Source organism: Leuciscus leuciscus, assembly GCF_965113295.1.
Source record: "Leuciscus leuciscus genome assembly, chromosome: 15".
Classification (NCBI taxonomy): domain Eukaryota; kingdom Metazoa; phylum Chordata; class Actinopteri; order Cypriniformes; family Leuciscidae; genus Leuciscus; species Leuciscus leuciscus.
This window is the reverse complement of record NC_138739.1, coordinates 28,046,598-28,058,934: the sequence shown is the minus strand read 5'-3', so window position 1 is coordinate 28,058,934 and position 12,337 is coordinate 28,046,598. Positions and strand designations below refer to the sequence as shown.

Sequence of the window (12,337 nt, the reverse complement as noted above, 5' to 3'; positions counted from 1 at the left end):
TCAAGAAGTATTAGGGTTCTTGTTTATTAGTAATTTGTAATGTTTTGATGTTATATTATAGCATCTTCAGACCAGTTGGTTTCTTTAAAGCACCACATCCAAAATAAGCGAATTTGCAGCAATGCCATAGAAGAACCATTTTTGGGTTCCCAAAGAACCTTTCAATCAATAGTTCCTAAAATAAAAAAAAATTGTCTTAGTATGGGGAACATCTAAAGAACCCTTTTCCACTGAAGAACCTTTTGTCTAATGGTAAGGTAAAGGTTCCATGTATGTTAAAGGTTCTTCGTGGCATCATAGTATAAACATTTTACGTTTCAAAAATACATTTTATCCTCTGGCTAGTACTTTAGAAAACCACAGTTTATTTTCATTTTTAATCTGTTTCCACCAATGTTGATCTGGGCTGCATTTCCCAAAAGCATTGTAGGCCTACTAAGTATATTGTAGAGACCAATTGTTTCTATTATAGGCTTACAATGCTTTTGGGAACCCCAGCCATGCATGAAGATCTTGTAATGTAACATCAAGAATTGTATCTGATCTACAAAGAACCATACAACCATAGCAACTCAATAACCCTAAACAGAACACATGATTCTTGACAATAAGGGGATCAATTTAGCTTTATTTATTAATTTAGCAGCAGTGAGTTACATTCGGAGGAAAAAAAACTATTGAAGGATCAAAAATAGCTGAGGGCAAGATTTATTTGCAGGCTTATCAGCTGTTAGCAGTTGCACATCAACCATAACAGCTGTAGCAGGTCCTTTATGGTATACAAACCTTAAATAATGCTGCTAAAAATCACAGTGAAATTTCACAAACATTTTCATTAACATATTAGCTGTTTATGAATTTCCACACAGTAAAATTTGGGTTGGCAGGAACATATGACTGCAGAAAGCTCCCGTTTAAAATACCAACATCAAAAGAAAGTTTTCAATCCCACATGGTTAATTCCAAATTAATTTAGAGGTGTCATCAGTGATTCAAATCCAGATTTGAAAGGTAGGCTATATGAAATAAATACTTAGCCCTATAATAAAACGGTCAGAAAAGCTCATGTATTTGCCGTTTGAACGTTCGTGTTGCCACAACAGCTCTCCATTTGTCTTTGCACATCTTGGCCCTCCCACAGTTTTATTTCTGTCCTTGAAGAAAAGCCAACGACATTTACAGTTCCATCACGAGGGCCAATCAAATTGTAGATGCACTGCCAGTCCGACCAATAGAATTGCAGCTCTCATGCGGCGTCGACATGGTCCAATCGGAGCGAGCGATTGTAGCATACGTCATCAAAATACTCCTTCAGCTGTTCGAACACTCAAGTGTCACCACGAGAGCTTCTACATGGGACATAAACTCATTCATTAAACTCACCAAACTAAGATGGTTAGTATATTTATTTATTTTAACCGTTAAATCGACTTGTAAAATTGCTCTTTTACACGACCGGATCCGGTTGTTTGTATCTTCTGTACGTTACTGAAATCATGTTAGCACAGTGATCGCTTGTAGACTGGTTAGGGGTAACGTATGTTGGATCCATTGTACTAACGTACTTGTCTTACTTGTGTTAGTGACTGTGGCATTGCAATTGCACTGTTTCTGTGTTTCAGATCTCAATAGTAGCTCTTTAGTGTTATATAGGATGGTTAGCTGTAGCATGTTAGCTAACTGCCCATGCCTCCCCATGTCATGGGGGTTTTGCAATGCCAGCACCTGCTCACTTTGACAGCATGGCTCCTGTGCTCATCTCGAGTGACTGGCACAGGCCCATAGTTAAATAGATTTGGTAGTGAAGTGCTGTAAAGACAACAGAACCTGAGTTACAGGACTTTTCTCTGTTCAAAACAAGTAAGCTCCATTGGCAAGCTGTTTATTAGCACTGAAAGCTATTTCGACCTGTATTTTAGTTTGTAAAGCAAACAAAAATCGCGTTTACTGTATGTATTTTACTGTGGAACTCTATGGGACAAGGCATGTCACCATGACAAACGTTAAAATACAATATTTTTGGAAGTAAAGCCACAAGACTTATACATTATACATGTTAAAGCGAGACTAGTGTGATAAAACCACTTACTAACCTTGTCATTGCAAACTTAATTCAATTTTCAACTCCTCTAATGTGCCGTCAAACACGGTAGCTTTACCGCGCCTCGCGCAAGAATACCAGAATTCGGTTTACATGGAATCAAATCCAACGTGTGTTCATCCGCCTATCAGTAGTCCCACCTCTACAAGCATGTTTTACACAATTGTACGGGTTAAATAACACATTTTTTTGTGTGTGGAATGACTAATATAAATGCTTTAACAAAAAAAATGAGCAAACATTGCTATTTTTAAACTCTCCAGAACGCTTTGCCCCATGAACATCCACACATAGACATTGACAACTTAATATTCAGTAATATCTGACTGCACTGACACGATTGGATAAGAACCAAACTTAAACTGAATTGAGCCTTGAAGACAACACCAGCTGCTTTGGCCTGGTCTACACTGACACTGTTATTGAACTGAATTGAATCAACATTGAGAAATGCCTTCAGTTGGATAATGACTCTATTGTCTTTTTTAGAGCTGCTTTACAGCAGAATTGAACTATGTTTGCATCATTGATCATTATTTTCCTGTTTATCACTGTGAAGCTGCTTTGAAACAATCTGTATTTTTTTAAAGCACTATGCAAATCAAAGTGACTTGTAAAATTTGAGTTTGTTTTTATAAACTGTAAAGGTATGAGTCGACATTATTTTCTGTACCAATGTACATTCTCTATATGTCCGTCTCTTTTAAGGCTCTGATGGGGGTTCAGTTGGTGGTGAGCTTGCTGGCGGTCAGCATAATGCAAAGAATGGCCCCACATCTCTCCTTCGCACGCTGGCTCTTATGTAACGGCAGGTAAGCAATACACATCTTTTCCATGTAGACTTATATATGACACATGGCTCTCTAATACCCCAGCCTGTTGTTTTTCTCAGCCTTTTCAGGTTCAAACATCCATCTGAAGGCGTATTGTGCGCCCTCGCAGGGAAGCAGATTCCTAAGAACAGCAGGCGAGACAGGTGTGAGCTTGATTCAGTGCAACTGTTGCCTTTCTGTTAGGGAATTCGATAACTTCTGCTCGACCTCTTGCTGTTTCCAGGAGACAAAATGGACACGGAGAATCCAAGCCGCTCACAGTTCCGAAAGACATCGACCTCCACTTGGAGAATGCGCCTGTAAATGTCTTGGATGCACTTGGTAGGTCTTTATCTGGGTTCCTGAATAGTTTGATCTTGAAGAAAAGCTCCTCGGATGATCTTAACCTTTTCTCTTCCTCACAGTTTTGCGGTTCTTTGTGGAGTACCAGTGGCTGATCGACTTTGCCGTCTATGCGACAGGGATCTACCTCTTCACCGAAGGCTACTGCAGTTTAGTGGATGCCAGCAAGGAAGTCAATATCGCTTCCATCTGGTGTGTGCTGACTGTTTTCTTCTGCCTGTATCCTCCAACACTGCAGTCCTTTGGATTAACAGACCTGAAGCTACCTGAGAAATTCAGATGCGACTTACCTCATGCTAAGAAAGAATATAACTTGTTGTAACGTCTTGTTGTCCTTGACTGAAGTTCTCAGGAGGACGCTGCATCTTCTTATGAGCCACTACTTCCGCTCTGAGGAGGGCGGCGAGCGCTCTGTGTGTCTTGCTTTCGGCTTCTTATCTCTGCTTATTGCCATGCTGGTTCTTGTTGTGAGAGAAGACTACCTGGAGTTTGGCCTTGAGCCCGGTATGTGGTTATCTGATCTGTATTTCTAGAAGTGAAAGGACATTTTTACCACTTGTCGCAGTGAAATCTTTCCTTATCAATTTCTTGCAGGATTTACCAGTCTTTTTGACAATTTCGAGGTGTTTGCCAAACAGCATGGCTATGAGTGGTCGTAAGTTATACATTAATGGTTAGACATCATTAGTCGTGTTCTGTATTCTTTTATCATTAAAATACTGACAATATTTTAACAGAGTTCCCTTCACCAAACTGTCAGTGAAGTTGGGGCTGGCTGTCCTTTGTGCCTTCATTGGAGCTCTCCTTGCATTCCCTGGACTGCGATTGGCCCAAACTCACCTAGACGCCGTTCAGATGAACGCAGACCGTCCAATCATTCAGTAAGACTCAAAATTGCATTGTATAAGAATTTAACATGAACAAAATTGACAGTTGCATTGATATTGAAAGTTAGATTTTATGTCACAGCAACTGGTTTTCCCTTTTAGGATCCTTTTGCACATGGGTTTTCTATCGCCACTGGTCATTCTTGTAATGTGGATTAAACCCATTGCTCGAGACTTCCTAGAGAACGCCCCCATGGGAAAGACCTCAGTTACCTTGTAAGTTGAGCAAATTTCATTTATATATGTGACCCTGGATCACAAAACCAGTCACAAGTCGCACGGGTATATTTGTGGCAATAGCAATACATTGTATGGGTCAAATTTTTCAATTCTTCTTTTATGGCAAAAATCATTAGGATATTAAGTAAAGATCATGTTCCGTGAAGATATTTTGTAAATCTCCAACCGTAAATATATAAAACATTTCTTTTTGTGAGTGAATGCAGCACAATTGCTAACATAAATGGACAACTTTAAAGACGATTTTCTCAATGTTTCGATTTTTTTGCACCCTCAGATTCGAAATTTTCAGATAGTTGTATCTCAGATAGGCAAATAGAATATTTGCCTATCCTAACAAACCATACATCATTGGGAAGCTTATTTATTCAGCTTTCAGATGATGTATAAACCTCAATTTAAAAAATTGACCCATGTGACTGGTTTTGTGGTCCAGTGTCACATATATGTAATATTTTATTTTCAATCATTTATTTTGTATTTGAATGCTTTTTAGTTTATTTTAAAATTCTTTATTTTAGTAATTCTTTCCCCATTTATTATGTATTTTATATATATTATTTATTTCATATTTTAATATTTTTATTTATTTTAAAGGATTTTTTTATCATTTAAATATTGCTTTCATTTATATTTTATATATTTAAATGATTTGTTATATTTTGACATTTGTGTATAATTCCTTTCTTCTTTTTTTCAGAGTTTCTAGTTCTGCCTTTAACTCGGTACGTCTGTGGACTATCGTGGTGCTGTGTGTTCTGAAGCTGCTGCTCACACGCTACCACCTGCAGGCCTACCTTAACCTCTCTCAGAAGTGGGTGGAGCAAATGAAGAAAGAGGCGGGGCGTATCGCTGCCATTGACATCCAGAGGAAGGTGAGGTTGAAACGCGAAGACGCGGTGTTTTATGTATACGAAACATTACAAATCACAGAGTGGACAGTATTAATGTTTCCAATAAATTCACTGTAATGATGTAATAAATAAGATGATGTAATGTTTTCATACCCGTTTATGTAGGTGACACGAGTTTTCTGCTACCTGACTGTGGTCACCCTCCAGTACCTTATACCTATCCTGCTTGTGCTTTTCTCAACTTTGGCACTCAAATCTTTAGGTGGGTCACTACACTGTCACTGGCAGTTAAAGGTACTCAAAACTGCATGCATTTTGTGGAAGAACATTGTTTTGGTTGTGCTTCGGCTCTGCTTGACTGAATATGGTTATCTGCTCATAAATTATTCACTACCAGACTTAAAGCGTAACTCTCGCCAAAATGCAACCTAGGGTCTTTTTGTGAATCCACCCGAGGCAAACTTTCGTTTAAAAGCATAATTAGAATGGAAACGCCACTTTTAAGTTTGACTGTATTTTCGTTTTCGATCAAATTGCTTTCTGAATGGGAGTGCTTGGGGCACGACTATGATATTATCAAAATCGCTATTTTTAAAACACTAAGAAGACTCGACACAACATGAAACTTTGCACGAAGTATCACCAGGGGTTCTACATATGAACTCGAGCATTGAGAACATTGTTTTGAACATTTGAGGCTATCATAGTCATGCCCCAAGCACTCCCATTCAAAAGGCAATTTGACCGAAAACGAAAATACGGTCATACTTAAAAGTGGCGTTTCCATCCTAATTATGCTTTTAAACAAAAGTTTGCCTCGGGTAGATTAACAAAAAAAGACCCTAGGTTGCATTTTGGTGAGAGTTACGCTTTAAGATATATAACCAGTTTAGATGGAAAGAATCAAAAGCTGAAGGTTGTTCCAGCGCAGCGCTACAACCACCATGATGAAATTACCCTTCATTATAGATAATGCTTTACAATTTACTCTGTTAGAGAGCTACATATGGCAATTTCTCTGTTCAATAAAATACGTTAATCACCTGTTGAGTAATAAAAACACCATCTCTACGTCACTTTTACAAAATTTGAAATCATTCAGTTCTCGCTATCTCCGAAAAGCTAAGCTAATGTTGATTCTTGTTTTATTACAAGCTCTGTGGCGTTCTCTTTTTTACCAGAAGATTCTTCTCTGTTAAGCGTTGGTTTAAAATGTGTGATTTCCCCGGAGTTTCGTGATTTAGCTGTTCCATGTCAACCTTTCTCACTCGCTGTGACAACTAACCTATGCCACTCCCACACCATACACTCGTCAAAATAGCCGGAGCAACTTTTCTCTATTTATGGATATGACGAGACACATGGGCAAGTGACGTATGTACGCAATTTCCCGCAAAAAAACCTCCCGCTAGGTCTAAAATATAAAACGCTTATAACAGGCTTACTATAGTGAATCACGGTAAGAAAAAAACAAGTTTTGATTGAAGGACTGAATGTGTATTGACTCATTATTTAAATTTAGTTCATTTTTAACAAAAAAGTTACCTTTAAATAACAGTATTAATGAGGTAATAATAATAATCATAGTAATAATGTAAAACATTTAAATCTAATAATGTCATTTTGACAATTTTAGTTTGTGAGAAAATCTTTATTTATTTTATATATATTTTTTAATAATTTAATTTTAATTATTGATTATTATTTAATAATTAATTTTTTATATTTACTGTTACCGGTATATTTGTTTTGTATTTTAATATTTTTATTAAGTTCAAATTTATTTATTATATTTTATTTATGTGTAACTATTTATTTTATATGTATTACTATATACTTATTTATAATATTTTTATTTATTTATTATTATTAAAATATTTTTCATTTATTAATTTGAATTTGAAAAAATTCTAATGTTCCCCTCAGGTGACTTCTCATGGGGCTTTGGAGCAGAGACTCCGGGTGTAACCCCTGCTCCCATACTTCCCACCACCCCTCCACCAGCCCCAAGACTGGAAGACGACGAGGACATGGAGGACATGGAGGAGGACGTCCAGGCCACCGTAGCCCACCTGATCGAGCTGTTCTCTGCTTTACGTGGAGTCCTCACCCCTCTTTTCTTCAGGGGCATCTTCGCCTTTCTCACATGGTGGGTCGCGGCCTGTCAACTCATTAGCAGCCTGTTCGGCATCTATTTCCACCAGTATCTGATGCACAACTGAAAAGTGCCCTAAAAATGAAGCTCTGTGCGCTGAATCCAATCCTTCAAGGTACCGCAGTATCAACACGGACAGTCACGCAAACACATCTGATGCAACAGCAAAGATGAAGGCTGGCCTTCGGAACAAACGCTCATGTTTGAACCCACTTTATTTTGCCGGTACCTTGTGGAAAATTTAGTTAGGTACAATCAAAGAAAAGATGCTAGTTAACTGTATGCGAAAGCTGTTTAGATTCTCATCAGCTCTTCAACAGTCCGTCAAACACCATGTTTGTTTGTTAAAAAAACGGTTTTCTCACTTTTTACATCAGAAGTTTTTAGTTAAATCTCATGCGTCCCCTGTTGTGGTGATCATTTCATTGAAATGCAAATCTAAGGGCCTGGCAGCTCAGGGATGTGGTCCGAAATGGCAAATGAAAACCAGCAAAACAGTTTAGCCATGTAGTTAATGGACTTGATTGTTCAAAAATGAAATTTGATTTAATTTCATGCCTTGGATGAATTTTTTAACAGAACGTTATGGTCTATTTTAAATACTGTGTTTGCTAAATGGCTGATGACGTGTTACATACAGCTGTCCTAAACATAATGCCAGTGTGTTTCGTGAATAATCATCTGCGAGTTTTGAATTTGTTTGCCTGTTATTCTGTTATTCTGCTACCAATGATCTTCACTTATATGATCAGAGGAAGTCACCAGGGATTAATATCATTTAAGACTTAAACAATTTATTTATTCATTTTCTAATGTCAATCAGCTTTTCATTTGATTCAAAACAATAAACTGATCATTAAAAAATGAAATATGACTGTTTCTTTTTCCACTATTTTCCATTATTTTTGTATTTTTTTAAATGAACACAAAGGATTAGTTGACCCAAAACTGAAAATGCTGTCATCATCTCTCATGTCATTCCAAACCTGTCAAGATTTTTGTTCATCTTCGGAACACAAATGAAAATCCTTTTAATAAAATCTGTGAGCTTTCTGTCCCTCCATTGACAGCTACGCAACTACCACTTTGACACTTCAAAAAATTCAAAAAGTGATTGTAAAACTAATAATCCATATGAATTTAACAGCTCAGTACAAATATTCTGAAGAGACACGATCGCTTTATGATGACCAGATTGATTTTAGGCTTTTATCCACGTATAAACTGATCTGCGAACATAAACAGAATGAACCATATTTGCTTGATGAGCGAGAACAAACCTCATTGGAGGGGAGAGAAAGCTCAGATTTCATCAAAAAGACCTTCATTTGTGTTCCGAAGATAAAGCGTTAAAAGAGCAAAATTGTTACACAATCCTGATAATCTCAAAATGGCCAAATATTGACCATATAGTTTGGTCTATCACTACTAATTAATTCTGCAATGTTAATAACTAATGTATTAATAGTCAAACCAATGCATGATCTTATTCAAGTGGCATGCAAATGGCATATTTTTTAGACACAATTTTTGTATGTAAATATTTTTTTATGAATGAAATGCAATCTTGTTAAGGATATATAGATATAGATATAGATATATAATCCACACAAATATATGTATTGGTTTGATCAGGCCTGCAGTTTTGTGTCTGAAAGATGACATGATTAATGGCTGATAAAATGTGATTTCCACAGTCGGAACAGACAACGTCTCATTCAAAGGGTCAGATGGTCACATGTCTGACCAGTTTATTAGCTGGTATAGAATATGACTGGTTTAAGATGTTTATGACCATATGAACTATAATAAAATTCATATTTCTGTGTTCAACCCTATGAACTGATATTTCTTCCATTAAATATTTTTTTTATTATGGTACATCTGTACCATTTGTTCACTTGTACATGGCCCATAAAAACCATTGTAAATTAAAATTTCTTTACAAATGTATTATCAGGGGGATATTTGAAGCATAAATGCATCATTAATTGGCTGGTGCATTTGTGTCTATATCCTCTGTCTCGCCACTAGCCCGGTGCTGTCCCAATAACGTCTCATCTTGAACACAGACGGATATTTTTTCCCACGTCGGGCTGGCTGATGACACGTCTGGAGGCCGTGTCTGGCTTAATGAAGTGGAGGGTGACGGGGTTGACATATCTATATAATCACATTAATTATGTGCATCTGTCAGGAGGCCCAGTCTGAGACCCACTGCACCCCTGGCTGTTGCTATAGGGACTGGACCGAGGACCATTCAGACGTGCCCCACAGACTCGCCCCATCGGCCCCCCGAGACCTGCCCAGACGTGACCTCTGCAGCCCTCTTTTCAACTGTGGTAGGGTAGGGTGTGTTGACGAGATGGAGAGATGGGTAATTTCAGACCATTTTCTTTTTTTAATAGCTCAAGGGGTTCAAGATGGTGTGGATGGGTGTCTGAAAAATGGGATTTGAATATAATTGTGTGTAGACACAGCGGAAGTGTTCGTGTGATCGTTTTAATGGTGATTATAATCAGCATTGTATATAGTAACAGAAGTGATCTGACAGACATAACATCTGCTTGAATATTTGATAACACACTCATTTTGAAGAGCTTCAGCATTGTGAAGATGATGTTCATTTCTTGGTATTCCATGTGTCAGGCCTAAACGGCCTTTCAACATTACGCTAAAAAAAGCCTTTCAAAACATACTGTGAGGCTACCATGATGTTTTTTTCAGACTGTTATACACTTCCTGTTTAATAGGTGTTACCTTGACTTCGTTAATTCGTCAATTAAATATTAAAAAAAGACGTATTTCTTAATCGTTTTCAGTTGGCAAAAAAAAATGGTTTCAAATACACTTTACGGCATATTTAATTGGAAAATGAGGCTAAAGGGATAAACGTAGTCATGGCCAAAAGTTTTGGCAGTGACATAAATTTTGTGTTTTGCAAAGTTTGCTACAGTGTTGATTCACATTGTTTATTGCGCAGAGTGATCAGATGCATTTTAAAATAGCAAAAATCTTCATTGGCAAAAAAAAAAAAAAAAAAAACTTTAGGGTGAATTGCCCTAATGTGGGACACTGCCTAATGTGGGACACCTAAGGTCTAGTGTTTGTAGGTCCCCCATAAATACATGAATGACAGTGAAACAATGAGTTAGACAAAGCTGTGGTGTCATGTGATCAAAATCACATGACCTATCAAATGTCCAATCATATTTGAGGGTGGAGCAATCATCAAACAGGAGGCACCTTGTGTGAAGACCATCCGAAGGCCAGTGACATAGAGTTTTAACAAATTTGATATTAAGGAGTTAAATACATTTTAAACAAAGCAATCCTGCTACTTTTTAGCCTAATATGCTTATGAAATGTTTGTCCATCAAAAAATAGTGTTACTTTGTGTGTATAAACTATATATTTAATATTTTTATCAAATTTCCTAGTGTCCCACATTAGGAAATGTGGTTTCCAAATCCGGGACAGCATGATCGGCCTAATGTGGGACAGTACTTCAATGAGTCAAAAATGTGTGGTGGGGCATGGTTTGTGGGACAAACATGGTTATTTACATGGTTTTAGTCTTGTAATGCAATATTACAATACTGTTAATGCAGATTTAACATTAGAAACAGGGAAAGGATAAGAGAAAGAAACTTAATCAGTGGAGGCAGGACAGGATGAAAGGAGCCATAGGGGAGTATAGGCAGATTGTTGAGGATGGTGGGGTCCCTCAGCTGAGACTGTTGGCCAGGGCATGGAATGTCCCTAAATCTACTCTCCAGTGAATCTAAAACAAAATAAGACTTTACTATTCTACATGTATCAATGTGATTTGTGGTATTTTATCATAGATTTTTCAGTGCCCCACATTGGGAACACAACTGTCCCACATTAGGAAGCTGCAGATTGTGTCAGACGACTTGCAATAAGAGCACTAATATGTCTATAATTTCTCTTATGAATGGGTTATCTGAATTTTCTCTTTTGATTTGATTAGGACACATCCTGGGGTTTTTAAAATGGTATTGGATGTGGATTTAATGTTTTGGTTACACATCGCAATATGTCACAAAAGTCTAAAGTGCAAAAAATGTCCCACATTAGGGCAATTCACCCTATCCCAAAACCCAAAATTGAACTGTTTTTTGGCCCTGGCACAAAATGATCAGCTAACATAATTTCACTAAGTATATCTTCAGTCCATAGTACTAGTCAGGAGAAATCACTATCATTCTTATTGGATTATAAGAGCAGAATGATTGCTATAAAATAAGGGAAGAAGTACTTCCAATCATTGTGTTCTTGTGTTAGCATTTCGTGAGCTTAGAATTATAAGGTTCTATCTCCACTTTTGGTCGAAATTGAGTTTTTGACATAATCTGATCCATTAGGTGTTTATTAATGCCTGTGTGGTGTTATTTTTATAAAAAAATATTTTGTTAGTAGTTATTAATAAAATAAAAAGGTTCCATCTCTCCATTGCCAGCTGGGATGTAAAAACTTCCATGCTCAATATCTCAGAACTACCCTAAACGGAGATAGAACCTTATAATTCTAAGCTCACGATTTGTTACTTCCAAAGAAAGACGTGCAGCCATCATCGCTTTGCATCAAAATGGCCTCGCATGCAAAATTGCTGCAATGAATATTGCAACTGAAAGAACCATTTACAGAATCATCAAAACTTGAAGAAGAGTGCTTCAACTGCAGTGAAGAAGGCTTCAGGACGTCCCAGAGTGCCAGGACCATCTCCTCCTGAGGAGTCAGCACCAGAATCCAACACCGCCAGTGCAGAGCTGCTCAATAACGGCAGCAGGAGGATGTGAATGAATCTGCATGTACAGTGAGGCGAAGAAGGGCAGCAAAGAAGCCACTTCTCTCCAAGAAATTAGCAGGAAGTACAAGGATTGTACAGTAGAAGACTGGTG

At 37.5% G+C, this 12,337-nt stretch overlaps 1 protein-coding gene across 1 annotated transcript; it reads left to right on the top strand.

Moving 5' to 3' along the window:
* The first annotated feature begins 1,269 nt into the window (after positions 1 to 1,269).
* On the top strand, positions 1,270 to 8,281 carry tmem161a (transmembrane protein 161A). Its single transcript, XM_082138080.1, has 12 exons — positions 1,270 to 1,395; positions 2,810 to 2,913; positions 2,994 to 3,077; positions 3,158 to 3,255; positions 3,339 to 3,495; positions 3,629 to 3,780; positions 3,871 to 3,931; positions 4,014 to 4,157; positions 4,266 to 4,379; positions 5,104 to 5,278; positions 5,423 to 5,519; positions 7,184 to 8,281. Exons 1-12 carry the CDS (start codon positions 1,393 to 1,395, stop codon positions 7,477 to 7,479), a joined length of 1,485 nt encoding a protein of 494 aa, XP_081994206.1. The 5' UTR covers positions 1,270 to 1,392; the 3' UTR covers positions 7,480 to 8,281.
* Positions 8,282 to 12,337: the final 4,056 nt, after the last annotated feature.